The sequence below is a fragment of the Mesoplodon bidens genome, assembly GCF_964165515.1.
Source record: "Mesoplodon bidens genome assembly, chromosome: 15".
In the NCBI taxonomy this organism is placed as follows: Eukaryota; Metazoa; Chordata; class Mammalia; order Artiodactyla; family Ziphiidae; genus Mesoplodon; species Mesoplodon bidens.
Genome location: NC_138171.1, coordinates 47,962,776 through 47,990,447, shown reverse-complemented (window position 1 = coordinate 47,990,447; position 27,672 = coordinate 47,962,776). Strand labels below are relative to the sequence as shown.

At 38.3% G+C, this 27,672-nt stretch overlaps 1 protein-coding gene across 4 annotated transcripts in view; it reads left to right on the top strand.

The window, feature by feature from the left end:
- The window catches only part of TNRC6A (trinucleotide repeat containing adaptor 6A), a 98,090-nt gene that overhangs the window by 37,220 nt on the left and 33,198 nt on the right, over positions 1–27,672 (top strand). For 3 of the 4 annotated variants that reach the window (XM_081255410.1, XM_081255412.1, XM_081255411.1), the window contains exons 5-10: positions 9,317–9,700; positions 19,445–22,018; positions 23,355–23,531; positions 24,428–24,603; positions 25,732–25,764; positions 27,347–27,427. In XM_081255410.1, coding sequence (XP_081111536.1) covers positions 9,317–9,700; positions 19,445–22,018; positions 23,355–23,531; positions 24,428–24,603; positions 25,732–25,764; positions 27,347–27,427 — 3,425 coding nt within the window. The remainder of the gene's footprint in view (positions 1–9,316; positions 9,701–19,444; positions 22,019–23,354; positions 23,532–24,427; positions 24,604–25,731; positions 25,765–27,346; positions 27,428–27,672) is intronic. The other variant, XM_081255413.1, reaches the window with a different exon arrangement.

The following is a 27,672-nucleotide window of genomic DNA, read 5'->3' as shown; positions in this document are numbered from 1 at the left end:
TATCCTAGCAACCTTTTAGTCCCTTGAAACATATTAGCAGTTTCCCCAGTCATTTCAGAGTTCCTCCTCACCCAGACGATGACTTGCTTTTTCCTCTCATTAAAGTAGAACCCAACCCAGCATGGGTGAATCACAGTGCAGTGTCTCTGCCATAGTGCAAGGAATATGTCTTGCAACATAAGAATGGGATATATTATCTTTATAAATCTGTCAGGCCAAAATTGGTATTTTATTGTTTTGATTTAAATATAAATCAATTTGTTTATTGATAAAATGGAGTATCATATGTTTAATTGTTTGTACTTTTTTGCTCTTATGAATTGCCCATTCTTCTCTACCCATTTACCTCTTGGGCATAGAGTTTTTGTTATCTATTTACATGAGCTCTCTGTATAAGAAGCTCATTAACATTCCATTTAATGTGTTTGATGCAAAAATTTCTAAGATTATGGACTGTATTATATGTTTGAGGTTGTTCTGAGGATGAGATACCAGGTAGAAATATCTAAATATCAGACCCCATAGGGGGTACATATGCAGAAGATGCAAATATATGTTTAGAAGAAGGAAAGCAAAGTTAAATAACATTTATATTCTTAGTTTAAGACTCTGGTCCTAAACTCTAGTGACTCTGTTGAATGCTTTCCTATGTTAGGTTTATCAGCCTTAAACCAAAACAGTACCTTTTCCCCTTTGGTTAGGGAAAATTGGGGTGGGCAGTGGGAGGGGAGGGAATGGATCCCTTTAACTTGTTCCAAAGGACAAATATTTTCCAGTTTGCCTTTTAATTTGGAATAAATATATACACACAGACACCTTTGAAAAAATAAAATATACTGCATAATTTTATTTGCTCAAACTTAACAATTTTTACTCTTTGATTTCTTGACTCATTTTTATGCTGAGAAAACCTACCATTTATCCAGATTTTAGAAAAAGTTTTGCCTGTGTTTTCTGAAAGCATTTTAAAAATTTAGCATTGTATAGTGTAACTGTTTAATTTATCTGAACTTCATTTTTATATATATTTGGGACCATTTTTTCTAATTAAAAAAATCAAATTAATCAAAAATTAAATTTAAAAATTCCTTTATTATATAACTTTTGCAAACTTTTTTTTCCCCCAGTGTGTTTGGGACTTTTTTGGTTGTTCCTGTCACTAACTTCTAGTTGAATTGTTAGGTATTATCTTTCGTTTTGTTTTGTTTTGGACTCACAAATGGAAGTCAAAAGCTCTGTAGATGTTGCTCCAGTATCTAGTTTTCAAAACTTACTCAGAAATGAGAACCACATGATATGTGCTTTTAAAAATACAGATTCTGATTTAGTAAATCTGTGAGGCTTGAAGAACCTGTTTTTGTTTTAAACACATGCCCCATAGCACTTTTAATTAAATAAATTTGGGGATCACTTCTAGAATTGTTAGTTATGAAAGAGAGACTTGAGGGCAATCTGACTATTTTTTTCCTTTTTTAATTTTTATTTTATATTGGAGTATAGTTGATTTACAGTGTTGTGTTAGTTTCAGGTGTACAGCAAAGGGATTCAGTTATACATATACATATATCCATTCTTTTTCGATTCTTTTCCCATATAGGTTATTACAGAATATTGAGTAGAGTTCCCTGTGCTATACAGTAGATGCCTTTTTTTTTTAAAAGCATGTGCCTCTGCCTGAAAAATCTTTCATCATCCCACTTTTCTGCATCTCACATATTTGGACAAAATTTGATGGACAGATTAACCAAGATCTTGGGAATACCATATTGTGAACATTGTATGGATATCCTCTAGCTCTTAAAGAAGATCTGTACATTAGAACAGATGTACCTTGCCTAAGGTGTTTTGCTGAAGAGCAGAATTGGTTAATAGGCTGGTTTCATCCAGAAATTCATTAATGAAGCTCGGTGGAAGAATTTACTCAGTCAGCTAAACCTAGAGGATTGTAGAAGGACAAATCAGCTATGTTCCTCTTCGTGTTGGTAATTTAAGATGGGAAATTTTGGGTAGGAAGGTAAGAGTTCCTTGAAGAAGCAGAGCTAAGACCCAGGGAAAGGTATATTTCTGATTTCTCTAGGATTTTTGAACATGCCATTTGCTGTTCTTGGTGCTGGGAACACCACGTGGAAAAAGGAAGCAGAAGTAAGAAACCTGCACTTACAGAGCACATGTAGTGTAAGGCAGGGGTCCCCAACCCCGGGGCCTGTTAGTAACCGGGCCACACAGCAGGAGGTGAGTGGCAGTCCAGGGAGCGAAGCTTCATGTGCACCTCCCCATCGCTCGCGTTACTGCCTGAACCACACCGCCCCACCCCCGTCTGTGGAAAATTGTCTCCCACGAAACCGGTCCCTGGTGCCAAAAAGGTTGGGGACTTCTGGTGTAAGGAGTGCCTAAGAGTTTTATGGGAGTGGGGAGGGGATGTTGTCGTAAAATACTTATAAGATTAGCTGAATAGGGGGGTAGTGGGGGGTGATTAGTTGTTTCCTAGGAAAGGTGGTAGACAGAAAGATTTTCAAGAAAGGAATGTCATGAAAGAGCATGATGCCTTTCAGAGAACTGGAGGTATTTGATGCAGAAGAGGAGATGTGTGTGGATGTAGCAGGATATGAATCTGGAAAAGTGATAGACAGGGGCTGTGCTAAGGACTTTGCATTAATTCTGAGAGCACTTTAATAATATAAATAATGTGGGACAGAGAGATGATAGATTTGGGGAGAGTGAAAAGGGGGTGGGATGGGATCAACACTTAAGCCAAGGAGACCAGTTAGGTTTTTGCAAGATGAAATTGATAAGGGCCTAAATCACAGCAGTGACATTGGAGATACAAGGATGCGTTTGGATTGTATCAAGGAGATAATTAATCTATTGGACCTTTAGACTGACTGGACCTAAAGGGATAGGGAGAATTTGAGGACGATGTCCCTGCTTTAGTAATTAGATAGATAGTGAGGCCGTTTACTAAAATAAACAACAGCACTCCTACTTCTCTGGCAGTCGTAACTTATTCTTGCCATAACTTCTCTTCTTCTGTCTGCTATTTAAACCTATTCTTTAGGTCTTGCCATTTCTTATTTTACAGCTTCATAACTTCTTTTTCTACCTGTATGCTGAATCCTAAATCCATATTTTTAGTTCAAACTTTTACTAAATTCTAGAACCATATATTCAGTAGCATTCTTACAGCAGTGGTTTTCATAGTTTACCTAAGGACACCTGAGAGGCTTCCTGACGCTTTCATGAGATCCACAAGGTTAAAACTATTTTCGTAATAATAGTAGCAAGGCTTTGTCTAGCTACTTACTCTCTCATGAGTATATAGTGGAGTTTTCTAGAGGGTACATAATGTGCAAGTCACAACAAATCCGATGCAGAAGTAGATGTGAGAATCCACCTGCCTTCTGTTAAGCCAGATGTTAAAGGGATTTGCAAAAACGTAAAACAATGCATACTTTTCTTTTTTTGTTTTGGAAAATTTTTTTCAAAAATTTATTTTAATATATAAAGGACTTTCTTAATGAGTCAATAAATATTTTAAAATTTTCTTTGTTTAAATTCCTAGTATGGTAAATATCTATAGATGTAACCCACATGAACAAAAAATTGTTGGTGTTCTCAGTAATTTTTTAAAGTGTAAAGGGGTCTTGAGACCAAAAAGTTTGACAATGGCTGTCCTATAGTAATAACAACCCTAACAATTAAACAAACAAACGAACACTAAACTCATTCTCACATACTTCCCAAATTTAATTTTTGTCTTCTATTTCATATCTTAGTAAATGGTATACTGTCTACTCGGATTCCAGGCCAGAAACCTGGGGTTCATCCTAATTCCTCCTCCTTTTTTTTTACCCATATGGTAATAGTAATCACTGACATTTATTGAGTACTAACCATGTGCCAGGTACTGTTTTTAGTTCTTTACATCTATTATCTTGTTAAAACCTCTACAAAAACCCGATGGGTGTAGGTATTAATACTTAACTCTGTTTTACAGATGAGGAAACAGGTACAGAGGGGATAAGTACTTTGCCCGCGGTCATGTAGCTAGTAAGTTGCAGAGCCAAAATTTGAATCCAGCCAGTCTTTTGAACCTTTACTTCTTTGTTCTGGAACAGTTTATGTAAGATGGATATTATATATGCTTCTTGAGGATTTTATTTACATACTCCCTGTAAAGTCATCTGAGCCAGGTGCTTTTTAGGGAGGTAAATCTTGCAGGATCTTTCAGTGTCCTCTGCTGTTATTATTCCATAGGATCTTCTCCTCCTCTGTGAGCTCATTTTGGTAAATTATATTTTACAGAGCAGAGGCTGGAAAACTACAGCCTGCAGGCCAGATCTGGCCCACTGCCTGTTTTTTTTATGTGAAGTTTTGTTGGAACACAATCATATCCATTCATTTACGTGCTGTCTATGGCTGTTTTTTTGTGCTACAGCAGCAAGTTGAGTAGTTGCAACAGAGACTGTATGGCCTGCAAAACCTAAAATGTTTACTGTCTGGCCCTTTACAGGAAAGATTTGCCAAGCCATGTTGTAGCACACTTAGTTTAGCTGGGTTTTCTGTTTTATTGGTATAGATTATAGTATTTTCTTGTCTTTACAGAATCTCTATATTTGAAGTTATGTCCTTTTTTCCCCAGTACTATTTATATTTCTTCTTTTATTTCCCCCATTGTTTGGGATTACGAAAATTTTGTCCGATTTATTTGTAACAGTGTTAATGTTGGTATTCCATCTTATGCTGTGCCCTACAACAATTTAAATAGCATTTGATTTAGAGATAAATATTTCTTAAAAGTATGATAGTTAAAAAAAAATGAAGAAGTATGCATGGTAGTATTGATCAAACTATGTGATCCTGATGGATGATTTCATAAATTTCTCCACTTCTATGCTAATTAATCTATTTTTTTCTGCCTCTTCTGGGATCAGTGTTAAATAATTCCCTCCTCCAGTTTTTCCAATTATTTATTGAGTTAAGCCTTATGAAATATCTTAATTTTAGAAAATCATCTCTTATTTTTTTTCCATTTTCTTTTTTAAAAATTAGGTTAATTGGTAGTTTACTTTTTTCATAGAACCATGCCTTGGATTTATTGGTTCACTTATTTGCATTCCAAAAAACTTATTGAATCAACAGTGTAAAATATTCCAGAGATTAAAATGTAAAATTATAGCATATATTGTTTATATTCCTTTTTTATATTTGTGTCATATATTTATTCAACTCTTTATTTGCTATTGGTTCACTTTTAAAGTCATTGATTTCTACTTTTTTTTTTTTTTTTTACTGATTCTTTCTTACTGCTTCCTTTTGTTCGATTTTTAACTTGAGTTGGTTGCTTCACATTCATTCTCATTTGTTGAAAATAATTAAGTCTGTGATATCTTAAAATTTATTATGTATATTGTTTTCACTATTTTTTTATATAATTCTACAGTTTTGGTATTTATTTCCTCTTCAACTCAAAATTTATTTTAAGTAAGGCAGTTGTATTTGCCTGTGTTTCTAGTGTGATGCCATTGTAATCCAGAAATACCATCTGTATTATTCCTACTTTTTGTAATTTATTGATGTTTTCTTTACTGCTGAATGGTTTGTGTGTGCACTTCATGACTGTTTCTCAGGTGCTTGTCAAAAAGGGTGTTACCTCATTTCAAGATATATGGTTTTGCTTTTTCTCAGTTTTTCTTTTCTGTCCCCACTTGGTTTACATGTTTTGATACTAAGATTTGGTATATAAAGGTTCTTAGCTGTTTATTTCTTTTTAGTTGGTTTCTTTTATCAATTTGCAAAATCTTTATAATGCTTTCTCTTTGAATTTTAAAAGTCTGATATTAATGTTGCTTTCATCTAAGTTTTGTTAGCATTTCTTGTGAGTATATCTGTCTCTGTACTTTTCCACCAATTTTCCTGCATTGTTTCGTTTCAGGAGTGATTTTTGATAAGTATATTCCTTAAGTTTGTTTTTTCTTTTCTTAGCCCTGTTTAAGGTCTTTTATTAACTAGTTAATTTAACCCACTCACATTTTTATTGTGATTACAGATATTTTGAGTTTTATGCTTGACATTTCATTTTGTATTTCATGTTAACCACAATTTAAAAGTAATTTTATTGCATTTTCTGTATCTGTTGAATGGATCGTTTTGTCATTTTTCCCCCTTCCAATGGTTTAGATATTTACTGACATAATTAACCTAAATTTTAACTACACATATACAGCAGTGAAAATTATTCAGTATTTATATCTGTTACCCAGCAACTCCACCCTTACCCTGGCACACCTACATGCACTGTTAGCTTCTCCTTTACTCTTTTCTACTGCATCCCATGTTTACATCTGAGATTTTACTTTAGATTATTTAGTTTAGTATTATAATCAGTAGTTTCGTGTCTTAATGTTTTTACTGGTGTCAGTGAAGTTTTCTGGCCCTAGAAACTAGTATGTCTTTCAGCCTTATTTTCCCCATGGCGCGTTATTGATAAGAAATACAGGAGTTCTTTGAATTTTTGAGGTAGGTGTGGGGTTGCTGGGTGACCGATGTAAATACTGCTTCTGAGTTCCGAGTCACTTCTGAAGTAGTGTTAGGGTTCTTATACATGTCTTCGTATAGGTTATTCACAGTGTTTGCATGTAGGATATCTTCGAATTCCTTGAACGTATTAAACAACACTTTCCTGTTGCTGTCTCACATAAATAACATCTTGTTTGGGTATTAAATTGTCACAATCTTTTCCCTTTAGTAATAAAGTGGCGGACAGACGTTAGCAGTGGGTAACTATACCACTTTAAGGTTACATTCAATTGCCAAATACCATACTGAGCCCAATACTAGGCATGTAACAGCTGAGTTAGAGTTTTTATGTGCCTTATAATTTCATGGTTACATATACTTCATCTTCTTTTGGTTTCAGAGGTACTTTAGAATATTCTAGTTCCTTATTTTCCTCATGACAGAGGTATATACACTATTGTTACATTCTGGGAGCATAAAATTGTCTAGGAGACAGAATTTTCTACATAAAGTAATTAGACCTAGAATGTACTTGGCCCAAATGCTAATAAGAGGCTTTTCGGTTGCCTTCAAGAATGGAAGGAATTCGAAGCAATAGATGGAATGTTTGTGATTTTTCAATGTAATTCCTCCTGAAATACAATTTTTTTGTATTACTTTAGAAAAATCAAAATCAGATTTTAAAAAATAAGAGGTCAAGATCATATATTAAGAATAAAAAGTATCAGTATTAGTGATATAGACTAAGTCCACCAGTTCAGAGAAAGAAGACAATAGTGAGGCTAGACTGTTAAATGAAAGGTGGCTGTAGATCTGAGGGTTTGTAAGAGGAAGTTGGGTGGCTATTGCAAACAACCCATGTGACCAACACTTTATCAATCGTATACATTTTAGGCATTTGATAAATATTTCTTTTATTTGGGCCACAGTAATAGCTTTTGTTTACTGAGTGTTTACATTATTCTGGGTACTAGATGAAGACTGTCTATACCATATAGACAAGGAAAAAGACACAGAAATAGCGTAGCTAGTGAGTGGTGGGGTTGGAGCTCTTAACTCTTGAACAGTTTTCTCTGAGTGTCCTCACCGATCACATGGAGACGAATCACTTTATCTGACAGTGGCATCTGTGAAGATGAAACAAAATCTCAGAGAAACATTAAACTGCTACAAAAGTATAAAGTGGTATTATGCCAATTATTAAAAAATAGGCACTCTACAGGCATACCTCAGAGGTATTGTGGGTTCAGTTCCAGGCCACCGGAGTAAAGTGAATGTATATTTTTATTTTAAAAACTAATAATTTAAAACTGCACACACAAAATGATAAAGTGAATATCACAATAAAGCGAGTCACAAATTTTTTTGTTTCCCAGTGCATGTAAAAGTTATGTTTGCACTATCCTGTAGTCTATTAAGTGTTCAATAGTAGTATGTCTTAAAAAATATACATACCTTAATTTAAAAAGACTTTATTGCTAAAAAATGCTAACCATTATCTGAGCCTTCTGTGGGTCGTAATCTTTTTGTAGCGGTAACATCAAAGGTCACTGATCATAGATCACCATAACTAATAATAATGAAAAAGTTTGAAACACGGCGAGAATTACCAAAATGTGAAACAGAGACACAAAGTGAGCAGGTGCGGTTTTAAAAAATGACACCGATAGACTTGCTCGATGCAGGGTTGCCACAGACCTTCCATTTGTAAAAAACAAAAAACAAAACCACCACTGTATCTTCTAGGTGCAATAAAGCGAAGCACAATAAACCAGAGTATGCGTGTATAGCCTTGTGTTTGGTGCTCTGTAAACATTAATATATTTAACCTTAGAATAGCTCTGCAAGCAATAGGTGTTATCCCTCGTTTACAGAGGAGACCACAGGCTTGGGTTTTTACAATTTGTCCAAAGACACAAAGCTTACTAAAGGCAGAGCTGGGATTGAAACCTGGGTCCATCTGGCACCAAAAGTTCATATACCACGCTGCCTCCCTGTAGTTTTAGAGATGGGGTATATTTTCACTGGTTTAGAGCATTTCCCTCAGTTTATTTACTTATTTAATCTCTTTTAGGAGGCCAGAAATTCACTGTAGTCTCTGATTGTTCATACAGTAGACAGATAGCTATTTTTCAGACTTGCTTAAGACAGGGTATGCAAGTTATTTCTCCAATTTTGGTTAGTCTCATAGATTTCAGTCTATGCTCTTTGTATATACATCCCAATTCTGAATTCGTCTTATTTGATTCAGGCTTTACATTTTAATAACAAAAAGCAGTGTTAACTTTGCTGTTTTGTAAGGGAACCAGCAGGATTATTTTCTACCCTTACTCTGTGTTGCCTTTCAAAGATGAAAAATAGGGGCCAAACACATTAAACATGAGGCAGATTAAGAACAGTTACTGGGGAATTGAGGATTCTTTTGGGATGACCAAAACTTGATTTGTCACCTTTGTTCTTTTAGTTATTGTGAGTTCCAGAGTTGTATAATCTGCTTGTTCTCTAATTGGAGATAATATGGGAAAGAGATGGTGAGCATGAACTGTCATCCAGGACAGGGAATGCTGACTGGTGTCCATTCCCTTATCAGATAGGTAGTTAGCAGAAGTAAAATTTGACGCTTGGCAGTGATCCTTCTTAAGAAAACTGGAGCCCATGAATGAGGAAGGATATCCCTGCACACGTAAAGCTTCTGTTCCTTTAGGATTGTTTTCTTAGAGCCTTTTTACTTAGATGGCTTGCAATGGAGGTGCACTTTACTGGCTAATCTTTTCCACCCCTTTTCTTTTGTTGGGATTAGTGCCAGAACAGATAAAGCCCAGTGTAAGCCAGCCTCAGCCTGCCAACTCTAATAACGGCACTTCCACAGCAACCAGCACTAATAATAATGCCAAGCGAGCCACAGCCAACAATCAGCAGCCGCCGCCGCAGCCGCCGCCACAGCCACAGCAGCCGCCGCAGCCGCAGCCACCACAGGCCTTGCCTCGGTATCCGCGCGAAGTTCCACCTCGATTTCGCCACCAGGAACATAAGCAGCTTCTAAAGAGGGGTCAGCATTTTCCTGTCATAGCAGCAAACCTGGGATCTGCTGTTAAAGTGTTAAGCAGCCAGTCAGAGAGCAGTGCTTTAACAAATCAACAGCCACAAAATAACGGAGAGGTGCAGATCAGCAAAAACCAGTCAGGTGAGAGAAGGCATTTCTTACGAGACTCCAACTGTCATCATTAGCAGTGTAGCAAGTTTATAAACTCATGCCTGTTTGGTGATGTATTTGTATTCATCAGTATCTGTGTTGTAAAAATAAGAATTCCATACAGAAGTTATGAATGGGGAATCTGAAAATGTTTCCTGTAGGTTAACTAGAGCACTCCCTCCAGATCTTACCCATTTTAATATACAGCTTATAGCTAAAATTGATTATAAGACTATAGCTAAAATTGAGCACCCCCCCACCAAGTTACATGCTAAGCAACTGTGCACGTTATTGCATTTAATCCTCAACAACCCTGAGAGGTGTAAGCTGTTCTTATCTCCACTTTTCGGTAGAGGAAACTGAGGCACCAAGACAAAAATGGCTTGAGATCAGTTACCACGTGCTGTAAAGAGACTACCACCCATGAAAATTCTGTTCAGAGCACATGCATTTCAGTTATTGCCTCAGAATGGCTTTTCTCAGCTCAGTAATGATTGTGAGGCAGAAGATAAATCCAGTATGTGATTACAGTTTTCTCAAAGCCCAGTTTGTTTCGATATGTTCTGACGACTGGTTTTTCCATTCACTTATTGAACTATTTTGACACATTTACCACAAGTCATATAGAGAATTGAGGATAATCAAGGTTCCCACACATGAAAACAGTAGCAGACTGGTAATGAACAGAGTCTCTAGAGCCAGATGGACCTGGTTTTGAAGTCCTAGCTCCACCATATACCAGCATGTGTGACCTTGGCAGGTTACTTAATTGTTCCATGTGTTCGAGTCTCGTTTGAGCAGCCTTTCCTAACTATCCCAGGTAGAATATTCACTTTCTACCTCTATACTCTCTTATATATACCAGGAACTACTCCACATTGTAATATGGTATTTCACAGCTAATAAGTAGTAGAGCCTGCACTCACATGGAGATCTGTCGGACTCCAAAGCTATGTTCATAACAACCGTGCTTTGCTTTGGCAGCATATTGGTAGTGATAGGTAAGGAGGAAGAGGACACAGATGTGATTTTTCGAGCATAGGTAATTAGAGAAGCGCATTATTGGAAAGGATGCAAACTTAAATTATCAGCCCAAGTTAATACTTACTTCTACTCCCCTACACACTTTCTTGCATAAGCTTGGCCAAATCACTTAACTTATCTGACTTGTCTTTGCTAATCTGTAAAGTGTAGTACCCAATCTGTAGGGTTGCTTTGGGGATGATATTATGTGACATGTTAAAGCAGCTAGTTTAGTGCCTAATATTTAGGCACTGAATGAATTATCTTCCTTGAAACTTTTACCGAAGGACCTGCACTTTTCAGGAGGAAGAGTCTGGTTTAGATATGTTAGATCTAATGCCAAGCAATTAATAATTTGGTTTGAAGTTCCTCTGGGAAGTCAGGTTGGAAGCAAAGCAGGTGTACTGAGTCATCAGCATCATTGTGGTTAAAACCTAGGAGAGGTTATTTATACAACAAATGCTTGAGTACCTACTGCAAGCTAAGTAATAGTGGTGTGATAATTAACAAACAGGAAAGTGGGATAGTAAATTTAGAAAACATATGTTGAATATGCTTTTTCAACTTGGGAAATGAAAGAGCCAAGCTGTTACTGAAATGGAAACAATGGGAGTATAAGAATCTTATTTCTCAAAAATTGATATGGGTCAAGAAACCCAAAAGTGTTATGGGTATACATTCAGATGAAAAGAAAGCCTAAGATGTGGGCATAGGAAGAAGTCTTCCAAAAAAGGCTGAGAAGGAAAAGTATCCCACCTGTTTCTAAAACAACTTCACAAAGGTGGACTGCGTTAATGTGGAGGTTAAGATGGAAATAGGAGGGTGCAGCCATCTGACTGAGGTTTAAAATTAAATCCCCACACAGCTAGAGAATGCAGAGGATGAAGGCAAAGCATTCTGCAGAAGAACCAGACTTGTGCTTTTGTCTTTTTTTAAACATTTATGAATCCCCCTTTAACAGCATAGTCACATATTTACCTTAAAATATTTTTGTAGGTGCTACTAGAAATGATAATAGAAACACTAGTCACATAATAGAGCATTGGGTGTCTGTGAATTAGGGAGGACTTCTTAGGTCTGTCCTGGCTCCTGAAGGGCTAATAATAATATAACCACAATGATAATAATAATAATATAGTGACTAACCCTTATGGGGTGCTTATGACCCACACTCTATTAACATGTTTAATTTTCATTTTGCAGATTAGAGAATAGCTTAGCAATCAATGAAGAGCAGCGTGCTAGACAGTACAAACAGCATGAACAAGAGCCCAGAAACCCAAAAATTGCATGTTGTGAATTACATGTAGTTCAGAAATGTGGGAACATAATCTTAACTGTTTTGTCTGTTTGTACTTGTGTTTGGTTTTTTTGTTTCCTGAACAGAGATAGGTAATGGAATAGATTTGACATTTAAATTAATACATGCAATACATACATAGAAATTTACTTAAAAGTTTGCATGGTAAAGATGAGTTCTGGATACACTTCCCGTGTCCTCACAGAATGCATTTCTCGTTTATTCACTGCAGTCAAGGAAGAGGGATAGTACCTAGATGACATTAGGTATTTTCTAAATTAGAGGTCACACAAACTAAATGTCTTCATAGGCTAGCAGGTAAGTGGAGTAAAGGATGAAAAGAAGCAATGGGGACTGTGGTAAATGTATTAATTTTGTACCCTGCCTGACTACCTTTGCATTCTCATTTTAAGTTTTTAGAACCCTGTGCTGGTCAAACCACACAACTCTGCAGGCTGAGCTGCCAGTTTGTGGCTGTGCCTCAAACACTTAGTGATGGTTTCAGTCATCACTGAAGGGACCTCTCTTTTGCAGTTGATTTCTTAGAGCCTTAAGGTATCAGGCCTTGCTACTCCCCCAAAAAACCCTTGAATTGGGGGGCCTGAAGGCTGTGTGATAAAGGATTTGGGGGGACTTAACGCTTAACAGGGCTGGCAGCAGTATTGTTCTTATGGACCAGTGTTTCAACCCACATTTTTATCATCCAACTGACATGACACATGCAGAAAAGTTAAACAAATAGATTCAAATACATCCGTTATTAGTACATTATATATACATACATATGCACACGTGTGCACAAATGTTCATTGCACTTCACCTTTAATACTTCCACAGGTAATTTCTTAAAGAATAAGGATAGTCTTCTATACAACCATGATACCACAGTCACTGTTAAGCAGAAGAGGGATATTTTCAACAATATCCTGTGATACATAGTTCATGTTCACATTTTTGCATATGGTACCAAAAATGTCTTTGTTTATAGTGTGATATCATTTATATAAAATATAAAGCTTGCAAAACAACATATTTTGCTTATGAATAAACTCAAATACAGCATTTTGTGTGGTTACCACTCAGTTACCTACTGTAGAAGAAAGGAGATGTAATCAAGAGAGGGGTACACAGGAGTTTTCTATGATATTAGTAGTATATACCTTAAGGTGAGGGGTGTGTGAGTGTTTTTTATATTACACTATAGATTTTCCTACGTTTCAATTTTTTTAAAGTTTCCAGAGATGTTTAAAGATTAAAATAGTGTCCATCCACCTGTGCTCTTAACTGTCTTTTCGGTATGCTACACATCCTCGCTGTCCTGTAACTTCCACTTCTTGCTCTCAACTTGTCCCATGGTCTGTAAACATATTCAAGTCTTTATAATCTTTAAAATAAATTCCTTTAAACTCCCATTCTCTTGGGGCTACTGTAGAATTTCTCTCTACTTTTAGAGTTCTTACAGAAATACTCTATACTTGGAATCTCTGATACATCACTTCATTCCTCTGTAGTCTGGCTCCTGCTCACTTGACTAAAGTAGCTCTTACTAAGGGCACTGATCTTCTGTGTGCCAAATCCAGACTTTTTTTATTTTTAATTGTGGTTACAAAACAGACTTTTCCATTCTTATCTTAATATATATCTACATTTTTTATCATTGACCACTTCCTCCTTTTTAAAGCTCTTTCATTCTTTCATTTTTCTTTGACCAGTTTTCAGATTTTATTCCCTCGCAAGGCTTTGTTTCATCTCTCTCCCCAGTTTTAGGTTCCATGTCTTCTGGATTTCTTCAGCTGATGTTGGGCCCTTCAAACTCAACATGTCCAGAATCGAACTCATTATCTTGCCACATAGCAGTTTCTCCTTCTGGATCCCATTGCTCAAAAGGTCGGCAACCCCATTCATCCAGTCACCCATCTAGAACTCTTAAAGTCATGCTTAACTCTCCTTCTCCTTCATGCCTGCAGGCCCCTGGTTTACCATGCCCTGCTGGTCTTAACTCCAGAACGTCCCTCAGCTTTCCTCTCCTCTGCACTGCTGCCACCACTGACCTGGTTCAGACACTCACCACCTGGTCTAGAGCAACAGCCCTATGAATGTCTTCTATAGTCGTCTCCCCGCAGTCCCTACCCCAGAAACCAGTTATGATCCATACACCGCATTTGGTTGTGGTATTGCATTGGTCGTCTTTAACCTGCCATGCCCGTTCATTTACATGTTATCTATGGCTTCTTTCCAGCTACTATGGTAAGTAGTTGCCACAGAGGCCATCTGACTGGCAAAACCTAAAATCTTTGCTAATTGGACCTTTACAGAAAACATTTGCCAGCCCCTGGACTAGAGGCTAGAATAGCTAAGGATACTCTTTTTTTTTTTTTTCTTAAATTTTTTTTGCCTGCGTTGGGTCTTGGTTGCTGCACACAGGCTTTCTCTACTTGCGGTGAGCGGGGGCTACTCTTCGCTGCAGTGCGCGAGCTTCTCATCGTGGTGGCTTCTCTTGTTGTGGAACGCGGGCTCTAGGCGCGTGGGCTTCAGTAGTTGTGGCTTGCGGGCTCTAGAGCACAGGCTCCGTAGTTGTGGCGCACGGGTTTAGTTGCTCTGCGGCATGTGGGATCTTCCCGGACCAGGGCTCAAACCCGTGTACCCTGCATTGGCAGGCGGATTCTTAACCACTGCGCCACCAGGGAAGTCCCTAAGGAAACATTTTTAACTTTCTCACTCAAGTACTGTTTGAAATTGTGCATCTAAGGTTCTCTCATATTCCCAATGATAACAGTTCATACTTCCTGGAAATACTATAAAACCTAAATACTGTTAACTTCTGAAGGTCTTTCTTTTTGGTGAGATTGGAAGTCTTTAAGGCAGAAAGCACATATTTAGCCATTTTGTTACATGATACATATTTAATTAGAAAATTGTGTGAATTGTCCTGGATCTAAATTCTTCCTGAATGAATTATGCAGTTCCCTTGAATTATCACCAGTCTTTGCTCTACCCCACATATCTTCTTTCTGAATAGGTGCTACGTAATGCACTGCTATGTCCTTTTTTTTTTTTTTTTTCATTGGCCATGCCTCATGGCTTGCGGGATCTTAGTTCCCCGACCAGGAATTGAACCAGGGCCCTCACTGGACAGCCAGGGAATTCCTTTTTTTTTTTTTTTTTTTAAATATTCTTTTTGAGGTATGGTACTAGAGCTGCCCTCAGTCTTCCTAAGGCAATTTTGTATGAGAGTAGGATGCTGATGATATTTTGGACTTCAGATGTTTCTCAGTTAAGTGCAGTCTTCCAAATCTTAGTTTAAAATTTGTATTTTGCATTACACTCAGTAATACTGAACTGTCCCATTTCTTGGAAAAGTGTAATTATCATCTTCTACTTAATGATGTTTCTGTATGTTTGTCTTCCAGATCATTTGTAATGATGGCTTTTGGCTTCCTTATGTGTAAGGGAAATATATTATTTGACTTCTTCCAATTCTGAAGTAGTCTCCGACTCTGAAATGTTTTAGTCGTGATTGCTGAGGAGTCCTGCACTTTTTATAATTTTAGTCAGGCTGGTAATCTCCCCACCCCCACCCCGACTCCCTACCCCACTCCCCTACTCTTAGATTTTTATTTTTCTATCTAAGCTGCAGTGCTTTTCATAACAAAAATGTCTTTGTGATCCAGCCTTGGTAAATGCAGTTTTTGAGATAGCCTTTTAATTTAGGTTTTTGGGAAAGTGTCAAGTAGGTTCCAGATTAAAAATGGAATTTTAGCTAATAATTACTGATGGCATCTCTTATTTTCCTAAAATGCATGGCAGTACACGGCAAAAGGCAAATTTAGAACATTACCACCTCCAAACTAGGTCATGACCAGACTGTGAGAGAAGTTTCACTAACATTAAAGGTGATAGAATTGGTTTGCCAAGTGTATTCTGCTGTTTTCTGGGGCTTTTTGCTTTTGATGTATTTGGGCATTAAAAAAAAAAAAAACTTTAAGTAGTCCAATCTCTTTTTTTAATGGTTTCTTTCTTTGCTTTTATGTATAAAAAATTCTCATTCACAAATAACTTCTTGGTTTCATCTTAACACTGAATCATTTGGAATTGTTTTTGATAGGTTGTCCATTTAAAAAAATCCTTATAAAGTATTGAATATTCCTTTTGCTGATTTAAAATGCTAACCGTTGACATATAACCTTAGATAATATACTTGGGGCTGTTTCTGGATTACTTTTTCTGTTCAATTGAAGTTCTTATGTACTCTGGTAGTACAGTGCTATTTAACTGTTACATGATAACAAGAGTTTTTTTAATCCTCTTACTTGTTTTACGTGAACTTTTAAATCACTTTAACAAATTACAGACTCTTGCTAGTAATTTTTTTATAATTGAATTAAATTTAAAAGGAACATTATATATTCCTATTGAGGAACAAGTTTCTATACTTAATCAAGTTGTCTGCTATGGCCTGCAGTAAAGTTTAATCATATATGACTTTTAAAGTATTTATGTTAGCTTTACTCCAACTTCCTTTATAGTTTTTTATTTTTTGGCTGTGTTGGCTCTTCATTGCTGCGTGCGGGCTTTCTCTCTAGTTGCGGCGAGCGGGGCTACTCTTCGTTGTGGTGTGCGGATTTCTCATTGTGGTGGCTTCTCTTGTTGAGGATCATGGGCTCTAGGCACACGGGCTTCAGAAGTTGCAGCACGCAGGCTCAGTAGTTGTGGCATGTGAGCCCTAGAGCACGCGGGCTTCAGTAGTTGCTGCACATGAGCTCTAGTTGTGGCGCACGGGCTTAGTTGCTCCGTGGCATGTGGGATCTTCCGGGACTAGGGCTTAAACCTGTGTCCCCTGCATTGGCAGGCGGATTTTTAACTACTGCACCACCAGGGAAGTCCCCCAACTTCCTTTATAGTTTTTGTGGCCATTACAATTAGGATCTTTTTTCATCCCATTTTGCTATAGTCCATGAGATGATGATGATGATGGCTTGATTGTTTTAGATTTGGAGAAAAGTGGGTGGATTTGGGACTTCGTGATGTTTGGTTTTGCTGTGCACAGGAAGGAATCAAGGATAAATGTTAGGTTTTAGGAAACTTACTGAGATGAGGAAAACTAGTAAAGAAGCAGGATTGTTTTTTCCTTTGGGAGGAGGCACCTGTAGGGGTATAATCTAGGAGCTGGCATCCTTTTTGAGATATCTAAATGGAGATTTAAAGTAAGCAATTTCTTATATGATTTCTAATTTTGTTCTTCATGAGGGAGGCATGGTGGAATGACATGTGCTTTAGAGATAGGACTGAAAAATAATGATAATCACTGATACGTATTAATTAATGAAAATAATGGTCCTCATTTATTAAGTACCTGATCTGGATCAGATATGGTTCAAAGCACTTTTAATTATTAATCATTTAATCCTCACAACTGTGTGAGATAGGTACTGTTACTATTCCCACTTTACAGATGAAGAAACTAAGGCACAGAAAGATTGAGGATCTTACCTGTGGTCACATAGCTGGTAAATGGCAGAGCGGCTTTTAAACCCAAGCAGGCTGGCTTCAGAGTTTTGCTCTTAATTACTACACCAAACTGCCCTTCATGGAGCACTTAGTTGAAACCAGCACTGAGCTACATACTTCGCATATGACAGTAGGTTAACTAAACAACCAGGTAAAGAAGTACGTACGTACTATTTGTATCCCCATTTTGCAGGTTTGGTCATACAGCTACTACATAGAGTCCAGACTTGAACCTGGGTATCTGTAGAGTTCCAGCCATGTTCTGAGCCACCTTGCTTTTTTACCTAATGATGAATCTTCCCTTCCTTACCTTATTTTCTACAACCTTTGAGCCTCGATTTCATCTGTAAAGTGAAGGTAATGCCTGTGCTCTAGGGTTGTTTTAAGGATTCAGTGACAACATTGCACATAAAGCACGTGCTCCAGAGTGCCAAATGATGTTTCTGACAGTGCAGGTGCTGGTCTGTTGATTTGCTTTTACCCAGTGAGACTGAGTGACATTTTAGTATCCTTTATTTCATGAGAAAAATCCTCCTCAGGGGCACTGAAAGATGAAAAGCTTTACTCGGCAGCTTAAAACTGCCAAATGATTCTTAATCAGAGAGCAGAAGTCAGAGTCACAGAACTTTAAAATATATATCTGTATGTCTATATTTGGTGAATTATGTATACATTTTTGGTCTCTGTCTAGTCCTTTTTTTTTTTTGCTACTCTTTCTAGGTCATCACCTTTTGCTGCTTAACAAATGTGCTTTGAGAGAAAATGATGCAAGATGAACCTGATTTTCCATATTAGCAATACCCTTATAGTGAGTGACAGTTAACTTTCTGGGCTTACAATGCCTGGTGGTTGGTTCATTGCATCTGGGACATGACTTGAACATATGCATTACTTAGAAACACTACATATGGTTCTGATTACTACTGTAGTAGAGAACTATAATATGAGCAACCCGCTAGGGACAGTCTAAATGCAAACATCTTATGCAGGTTAATATTTCTGAGGATTTCTAACTACCAGATCCTTAAACTGAATGAGAGTAATGAATTTGGGAAAGCATTAGAAGAACTAAAACTGCCTGCCCTACATGCAGTACAATAACTAGGTGATAACATCAGTACATAGCAGTAAGTCTAAAATAGGATTATGTGACTAGTCATTAATGTCTTCAAATGTCAGCAGTTGATTTTTTAATCATAACTTTGATCTTCAGCATATCAACCATTTTTCTGTTGTCTTCTAATGAACATGGCTATTAAGACATTTTTATGAAGGAGAGTAGAACTAAAATTATTTTTACTTGCATGCAGTATTTTTCAGATTGAATATGAACACTACTGAAATGGAAATATAATGGAAAAGGCTTTATAATTCTTAGAAACTTGTTGTAATACCCAAAACAGTTGTGTGAAAAAGCTATTCTAAAAAAGTATGGATAGAAAAGGATTCCTAATATATTTCTAATACATTTTATCAAGTTTGGCCTGTTCACTTGTCCTTAACCATTTATATCCCAGCCCCTTCTTTCCCATGTTGGGCCTCCAAGCCTGGGTTGCTCCGTTACCCTAATACATCATTACTACCTTGTCCTTCCTGACCCCAAATTCTTTACTTGCTGATATGTTAACAATTCGCTCATTCAAATATTTATTGAGGAACTCTTATGTTCCAGGTACTGCTCTAGGCTCTTGGAATAACATCAATGAGCAAAGCAGCAAAATTCCCTGCCTATGTGGAATTAATTATTGGATATGGAAAATCGGTGGCTGAGATATAACCAATGCCTTTGTAATTATACTGCCAAGTATTATATCTTGTTGATGTTGAGGAGCCACATACATTTATAATATATTCATCAGTTTTCAAAACATTTCATACATTTTTGTGCTTCTTCTTTATTCTAGATATAAACCACAATACTTCAGGATCCCATTATGAAAATTCGCAGCGGGGACCTGTGTCTTCTACAAGTGACTCTAGCACAAACTGTAAGAATGCTGTTGTAAACGACTCGCCTGAAAAAGAAGCATGGCCCTCAGTCCCTGGCAGTGATCTAGAGTTGGCTTCAGAATGTGTGGATGCTGATTCTGCCTCCAGTTCTGAATCAGAGAGAAACATCACTATCATGGCTTCAGGGAGCACAGGTGGTGAAAATGATGGCCTTCGGAATAGCACTGGACTTGGATCCCAAAACAAGTTTGTGGTTGGTAGCAGCAGCAATAATGTGGGCCATGGAAGTAGTACTGGGCCATGGGGTTTTTCCCATGGAGCCATAATAAGCACATGTCAGGTCTCTGTGGATGCTCCTGAAAGCAAATCAGAAAGTAGCAACAATAGAATGAATGCTTGGGGCACTGTAAGTTCTTCATCAAATGGAGGGGTAAATCCAAGCACTTTGAATTCAGCTAGCAACCATGGTGCCTGGCCAGTGTTAGAGAACAACGGACTTGCCCTAAAAGGGCCTGTAGGGAGTGGTAGTTCTGGCATCAATATTCAGTGCAGTACCTTAGGCCAGATGCCTAACAATCAGAGTGTTAACTCTAAAGTGGGTGGTTCTTCTACCCATGGTACCTGGGGAAGCCTTCAGGAAACTTGTGAATCTGAAGTAAGTGGTACACAGAAGGTTTCATTCAGTGGTCAACCTCAAAATATTACCACTGAAATGACTGGACCAAATAACACTACTAACTTTGTGACCTCTAGTTTACCAAACTCCGGTTCAGTACAGAATAATGAACTGCCTAGTAATACAGGGGCCTGGCGTGTGAGCACAATGAATCATCCTCAGATACAGGCTCCGTCGGTTGTAAATGGCACTTCCCTTTCTCACCTTAGCAATGGAGAGTCAAAAAGTGGAGGCTCTTACGGTACTACATGGGGTGCCTATGGTTCTAATTACTCTGGAGACAAATGTTCAAGCCCTAATGGCCAAGCTAATGGTGACACTGTGAATGCAACTCTAATGCAGCCTGGCATAAACGGGCCTGTGGGCACTAACTTTCAAGTTAACACAAATAAAGGAGGAGGTGTGTGGGAGTCTGGGGCAGTGAATTCCCAGAGTGCATCATGGGGAAATGGTGCAAATTCTGGAGGAAGTCGAAGAGGATGGGGAACTCCTGCACAAAACACTGGCACTAATATACCCAGCGTGGAATGGAGCAAACTGCCTAGCAATCAGCATTCCAGTGACAGTGCAAATGGCAATGGTAAGAAGTTTACAAACGGATGGAAATCTACTGAGGAAGAGGATCAGGGTTCTGCCACATCTCAGACAAATGAGCAAAACAGTGTGTGGGCCAAAACGGGAGGTACAGTGGAGAGTGAAGGTAGTACAGAAAGCACTGGACGCCTTGAGGAAAAAGTAACTGGGGAAAATCAGAGTAGAGATAGAAGAAAAATTGATCAGCACACATTACTCCAAAGCATTGTAAACAGAACTGACTTAGATCCACGTGTCCTATCCAACTCTGGTTGGGGACAGACTCCTATTAAGCAGAATACTGCCTGGGATACCGAAACATCACCTAGAGGGGAAAGAAAGACTGACAATGGGACAGAGGCCTGGGGAAGCTCTGCAACACAGACTTTTAACTCAGGGGCGTGTACAGATAAGACTAGCCCTAGTAGTAATGATACCTCATCTGTATCGGGGTGGGGAGATCCCAAACCTACTCTGAGGTGGGGAGATTCCAAAGGCTCAAACTGCCAGGGGGGATGGGAAGATGATTCTGCTGCTACAGGAATGGCCAAGAGCAATCAGTGGGGGAATTGCAAAGAAGAGAAGTCTGCATGGAATGATTCGCAAAAGAACAAACAGGGATGGGGTGATGGACAAAAATCAAACCAAGGTTGGTCCGTTTCTGCCAGTGATAACTGGGGAGAAACTTCAAGGAGTAACCATTGGGGTGAGGCTAATAAGAAATCTAGCTCAGGAGGTAGTGACAGTGATAGGTCCGTTTCTGGTTGGAACGAACTTGGTAAAACTAGTTCTTTTACTTGGGGAAATAACATAAATCCAAATAATTCATCAGGATGGGATGAATCTTCTAAACCGAATCCTTCCCAGGGATGGGGAGATCCTCCAAAGTCTAATCAGTCTCTAGGTTGGGGAGATTCGTCAAAGCCAGTCAGTTCTCCAGACTGGAACAAGCAACAAGATGTCGGATCTTGGGGAATCCCATCAGCTACAGGCAAACCTCCTGGTACAGGCTGGCTGGGAGGACCTATACCAGCCCCAACAAAAGAAGAAGAGCCCACAGGCTGGGAGGAACCATCCCCAGAATCCATACGGCGCAAAATGGAGATCGATGATGGAACTTCAGCTTGGGGAGATCCAAGCAAATACAACTACAAAAATGTGAACATGTGGAACAAAAATGTCCCAAATGGCAGCAGCCGTTCAGACCAGCAAGCACAGGTACATCAGTTGCTACCATCTGCAAGTGCCATCTCAAACAAGGAGGCAAGCAGTGGCTCTGGTAAGTTTTTTATTTTATGGAGTCTGTTACAAAGTACTTCACAGTGTTGTGAACCTTGTTTCAAGTTACTGTTACAAAATTTGTTTAACGAAGTATTTGGATGTGCACACAAAGCTTTTTTTAACTCTAATCCAGGAGAAGTTTATAGGGAAGAAAATTATGGGGAAGGTGTTTACCATCAGGGAACAGAGCTCTGCCTTTGGCAGTGTTGGCTGTGAATCCCACATACCCCATTCTCTATTAGGAATGCTGTAGAAGGCAGAATTGGAAAAGTGATGTCAAGCTGGAATGCTGTACACTTTTTTCAGTTCTTCTGAGTCAAGCCATCACGTTTTGGTTTTATTATTTGACTTAAATATCCCCAGAAATAAAACAAGTATCTAATAAGCACCATGCTCTCTAAAAAACTAGGTACTATATTTGTCCTTAGAAGGAATTTACTTAAGTAGGCATGAAATCTAAGTCTATTGGATATAGCATGGATGTATGTTTGCTTAAAACATTTAATAGTATCTTTCTAGTATATTCCACTTTCGTCTTATAGCAAGGAACTAATTCCTAACCTCTGCAAATTATCTTGACAATGACATTTTTCATTAGTTGTCACTGAGATGTGTTGTCTTTGTTAATGGAGGTTTTATTGAATAATCCATTGGATGTAGAGACAGAAGTGTTTTCGTGAACTAACCTTTCAGCACCTAATTTTTTTTCTGAGTATTATTAATTTAGATACAATTCTTAGAAAAAACAGGTATGTATCTAAGGGGAAGGCTGTTTTGGTTCTTTTAAACAATGTGTTTATGCCTTGGCTTTGCCTTGCTTTGGACAACCTAATAAAAAAATTTTAAGAAGCATTGTTCAGCATGTATAAAAGTAGGATGCCTACCTATTATTAGTCTTACAGTAAATTGCTTTTTCCAGAACAGTGATGTTGAAAGGTTGTACGTATAGTAAAAATTTTATACACATACTGTACCCAGCTTGATCACCTGCTTTAATTCACTAGGTTTGACTCAGAATGACTTGACTTTTCCAGGAGTTAAATTCATCTTCAAAGGAGGATGACTTGCCATAATTAAGGTTATTCAAAAGAATCTGCTGTACACCCAGAGGGCAATTCTGAAAGAAGAGGTGAAAAAAAAATTCATACCATATAGTTAAATTATAATAATGGGAAATTATTTGTCTTCTTTACATAAAACAGATGCCATCCTTTCTGCCTATCACAACATTATTATTTAATACATAAATGTGAAGGTCTTCTTCTTTAGTTCCCTAAGTATTCCTTATTGCCCCTACCATGTGCTGATGACTTCTTTTCCCACACTTTCTAAAGGCTGGGGTGAGCCCTGGGGTGAGACTTCTACTCCAGCCACAACTGTGGATAATGGTACTTCAGCATGGGGTAAACCCATAGACAGTGGTCCCAGCTGGGGCGAACCCATTGCTGCGGCATCCAGCACATCCACGTGGGGCTCCAACTCTGTTGGTCCACAAGCATTAAGCAAATCTGGTAAGTTATTGATAATTCCTGGTTTCCGTTTTATAGCAGTGGTGATCTCATTGACTATAATTAAGTAATTGGATAATGCTTATGTCATTGATAATGTATCCATGTATTATCATACTAGATGATTTCCCTATCTGTTTGGCTCTTTGAACTTGTTAATGTGGTTTGCTTTTCTACCTTTCTGAATTTTCCTATCTTTTCATTTTCTTAGAAGTGTGTAACTATTAATGATTTGCATGTACTTCACCAAATCTAAATTATATTTTACCAAATTGGATTATTTAGAAATAGTCAAGCAACTTTCTTGCTATCCAGCACGAGAGACTGAGTATAATAGTCATGGGGACACATGTCCAAACTGTCTGGCTCAGGTTCCAGATAATTCCCTGAATATTACACAGAAAATGAACAGAGTTCAGGAAGGACCCTCAGTATTCAGATGAACATTGTCACTATTCCCATAGGAATTCCAAAGGCCGAGTATAGAGATGAAATACTTTCTGCTTTTGGCTTGCTATACTTCTGGGCCATTCTCCTTAAAAATATGTATTAAAATTAATTTTTTAAAATTCTGTTCATCCTCTTGGCTCTGTGCCCCACCATGCAGCTCGCTAAGCAAGTACGAACAAGAATGCCACCAATGTCCCATGTTTAGGAACCCTCTGATTTGTAAAAGCATGGCAGGTGTTTTATTGAAAATTTTAATAAAAATAAATTCTTGTTTAGTGTAGCTTTTAGCTCAGCATATAACATACGTTTTTGCCATGCAAATCTGGTAAGGGAGATAAAAGAGGGTTTTTTAGGTTCTCCCCCTGCTCTGCCTGCTTAATGAATGCTCAGCCTCCAGAAAGAATTGTTTGATTAAAGCATGTTTCTCTTTATCACAAATCCACAATCAGGGCCAAAATCTATGCAAGATGGCTGGTGTGGTGATGATATGCCATTGCCTGGAAATCGCCCCACTGGCTGGGAAGAGGAAGAGGATGTAGAGATTGGAATGTGGAATAGTAATTCATCTCAAGAGCTTAATTCATCTTTAAATTGGCCACCATATACAAAGAAAATGTCATCGAAGGTAAACATTTCAAGGGCAAAGCCCTTGAAACTTTAAATTCCAAAGGTAGTTTACCCACAGAAAATTAACGTTCTGCCTACCCGTTTATGGCAATCAGTATAGTCCGTGCAGTCCCCACCCTAGGTAGAACCTCTCGTATGGGCAGCCACCTAGAAAAACATAAGACTACAGGAACTTCCTTTCTCCCCACTGCTACAGCTTGGGATTTCTCTCCTCCTCCCCCTCCACCAGTGCTGCCTGGGACAGCCCCTCGCCCCAGGGTGGTGCCTGCAGTGCTGAGGATGAAGAGAAGGGCAAATCTCCATGTCGACCCTTTCCATCCCACTGCCAGTTCGTCTCCCATTCCACCTCCTCACCTGGGGCCCCTGACCTCCCCATTACCCAGAGTTACCATCCTCCTTACTCATGCCCCATCTTTGTCCCTTCTCCACCCTGAAAGGTCCTGTGACAAAAATCCCTAGGAATGAGTAGAGTTTTGTTTTGCTTTTAAATGTGGACAAATCTTATCCCAAACCTGGCTGTTCATCAGAATTGTACGGCATTTGTTTAAAAAGTATAATTTCCTATACCCTGGGCTACTGTTGTTTTGGAAATTGGACCAAGTTTCTTGTCCTGAACAAGCTCTCTGAATGTTTCTGATGCAGAGCCAGGTTTGAGAACACTGGTGTCAGATTTTCCTGGGGACCATTTTGAAAATATGTGCCTAGTCCCCCAGGTGATTCTAATATATCCTCTCCACCCTATTTGAGAACAATTTCTTTTTGAGGGACCTTAGAAGTCAAATACCTAGTAGCTCACTGCCAGGGTCCCTCCCTTTTGATCCTGGGATTCTAAGTCTAGGACCTGCCATTTTCACTTAAAAATTTTTTCATTTGGCTGAATTTGCCTAGTGCCTCACCATATAGCTTATGAAGTGCTTTTCCATGTTTTACATAAATCATTTGATCCTCATAACCTTCTGAGATCGAATACTAATGAGGAGTTTGAGACTGGAAAACGTGTTGACTTGCCCAAAGTTGCATAACTAGTAAGTGACAGAGCAAGGACTTAAGTTTAGGTCTTCCAATTCCAAACCCTGTGTTCTTCCCACTGGACCATGCTGTTTTGTGACTTTGTCTTTCCTTACAGGGTCTGAGTGGCAAAAAAAGGAGAAGGGAAAGGGTGTGTAGCCTTTTTACTCTTTCTCCTTTGTTTCTACTAGTAAAAATCTTTTAGACAGCAACCGCAAATATTTATTTAGCCTCTGCTGTGTGCCAGGTACTGTGCTTGGTGCTGGGGGTTCAGAAACACTAGGATAAGAGCATACCTTCCAGGGAGCTCAGGGTCTAGTATGGGGCATTAAGAGTTGCTCTAAGGAGTGTTAGCTTGAATTTGGAAGATGCCTCGGGGTGGGGTGTGTTGGGGAAAGGGTTAGCCTGATGTTACTAAACTACAGAATTTTGGAGAAGAGGTGACAGTCTAATCGGTAGTTAGATTAGGGGCAGATACCAAAGTGGTTTCAGTAACATGCCAGAGAAGTCAGCTTTATTTTCCATAAAGTATGGGGCCAACCAAATTGAATAGAGGGCAACATCAGTGTGGTTTTTCAAATTAATTTCTTTAAAGAAAGCTAACCAGTGATAGTATGAAAGATAAATGGGAACAGAGGAGAGACCAGAGTTAGTGACCTTAGTTAGGAAGCTTCTGCATTCATTCTGGTTAGAAAGGACAGCCTGAATTGGGAAGCAAGAATAAATGTTTAGTAGAAGGGATTGTTGTGAGACACATTCGGAATAAAAGAGACAGCTCTTGGCAACCAGTTAGGCATGGGGTGGGGGTGAAAAGGAAAAGGAATCAAAGCCCACTTCAGAAACCTTGGGAAGGGTTAGCTGCTTGCTTCAGAGACCTGCAGTTAGGGGGATATTACGAAGCTGTGTTCTGTTCCACAGTCAGAAGGAATAGGTAGTAGCAATGGGCAAGGGAAATGAAGGCAACAAACTGAGAATGGTTCTGTGATCCTCACGTTAATGGGAGGCCTTGGTCTCTATGGCTTCCAGCCTCCCTGTCTACCAGACTGCTAATCATGGACCATTTATTCTCTCAAGTCATGTCTCCAAGTAGTTCCCGTACCTCCCATACCCTAAGCAGCCACAGAAAGCCAACACCAAGTAGGAGGAATCCCAGCTTTAGTTGCTGCTGGGGATATTGTGTTCTTGGCAGCATAAATTGGAATTTTAAAATACTCTTTCATATGGAAACATACAGTGTTTTTTCAGTACAGTGCACATAGCATAATTAAATTATGGGTTTAATTGGGTTCTTTGGACTAACCTGAAACCTGGTGACTCTTCTTACTTTGGTTTTGTGTGAGAATTCTACACATCCAAATTATAATTAATCTTTTAGGACACAGTTCATTTATAAATTGGAAACTGTCTGATGAACAGTTCTCCATTATCCAGAGAACCTTTTTACTTTTTGTGGGTCATCAAGGCCCTTTGCTTCTGTCTTTTCCTTCTGACTGCTTGCCTTTAGAGATTTCTCTATGCATTACAGCTATACCAGAGGACTGGAGCAAAGGAAGTTGAAAATCAAATAAGTTGATTTTTAATTATGAACAACTCTGTGAGAAGAGTTGGTTGGAGGAGAAATTTATTGGCTAAAAATGAGAGTTGGGAATTGTCTTGAAGTTTTATTAATCCATCACTATACCCAGATAAATAGAGATGGCCATGGCATCTTTCTACTCTTTTATTTTACAAAGGGAATGATGAAAGGTGGAAACAAACAAGAAGAAGCATGGATAAATCCATTTGTTAAACAGTTTTCAAATATCAGTTTTTCGGTAAGTATGTTTTCTTGGCAGCCTCCTTCCCTTTTAATGGTGATCCATAAACTTACCCTAATTTCATTTTTTTTGTTTTCTTAACAAATAATTCTTTTGAGTCCTTATGAGTATGCTGAGGTTAGAATAAAATTTTCCATGAGGTCTTCTTTATTTTTACAGTTTAGCTAAAAACATTGATCACGTATCTTTTTTTTTTCACATGTCTTATTTTTAAAAATATTTTTTTATCATATTAGGCAGTG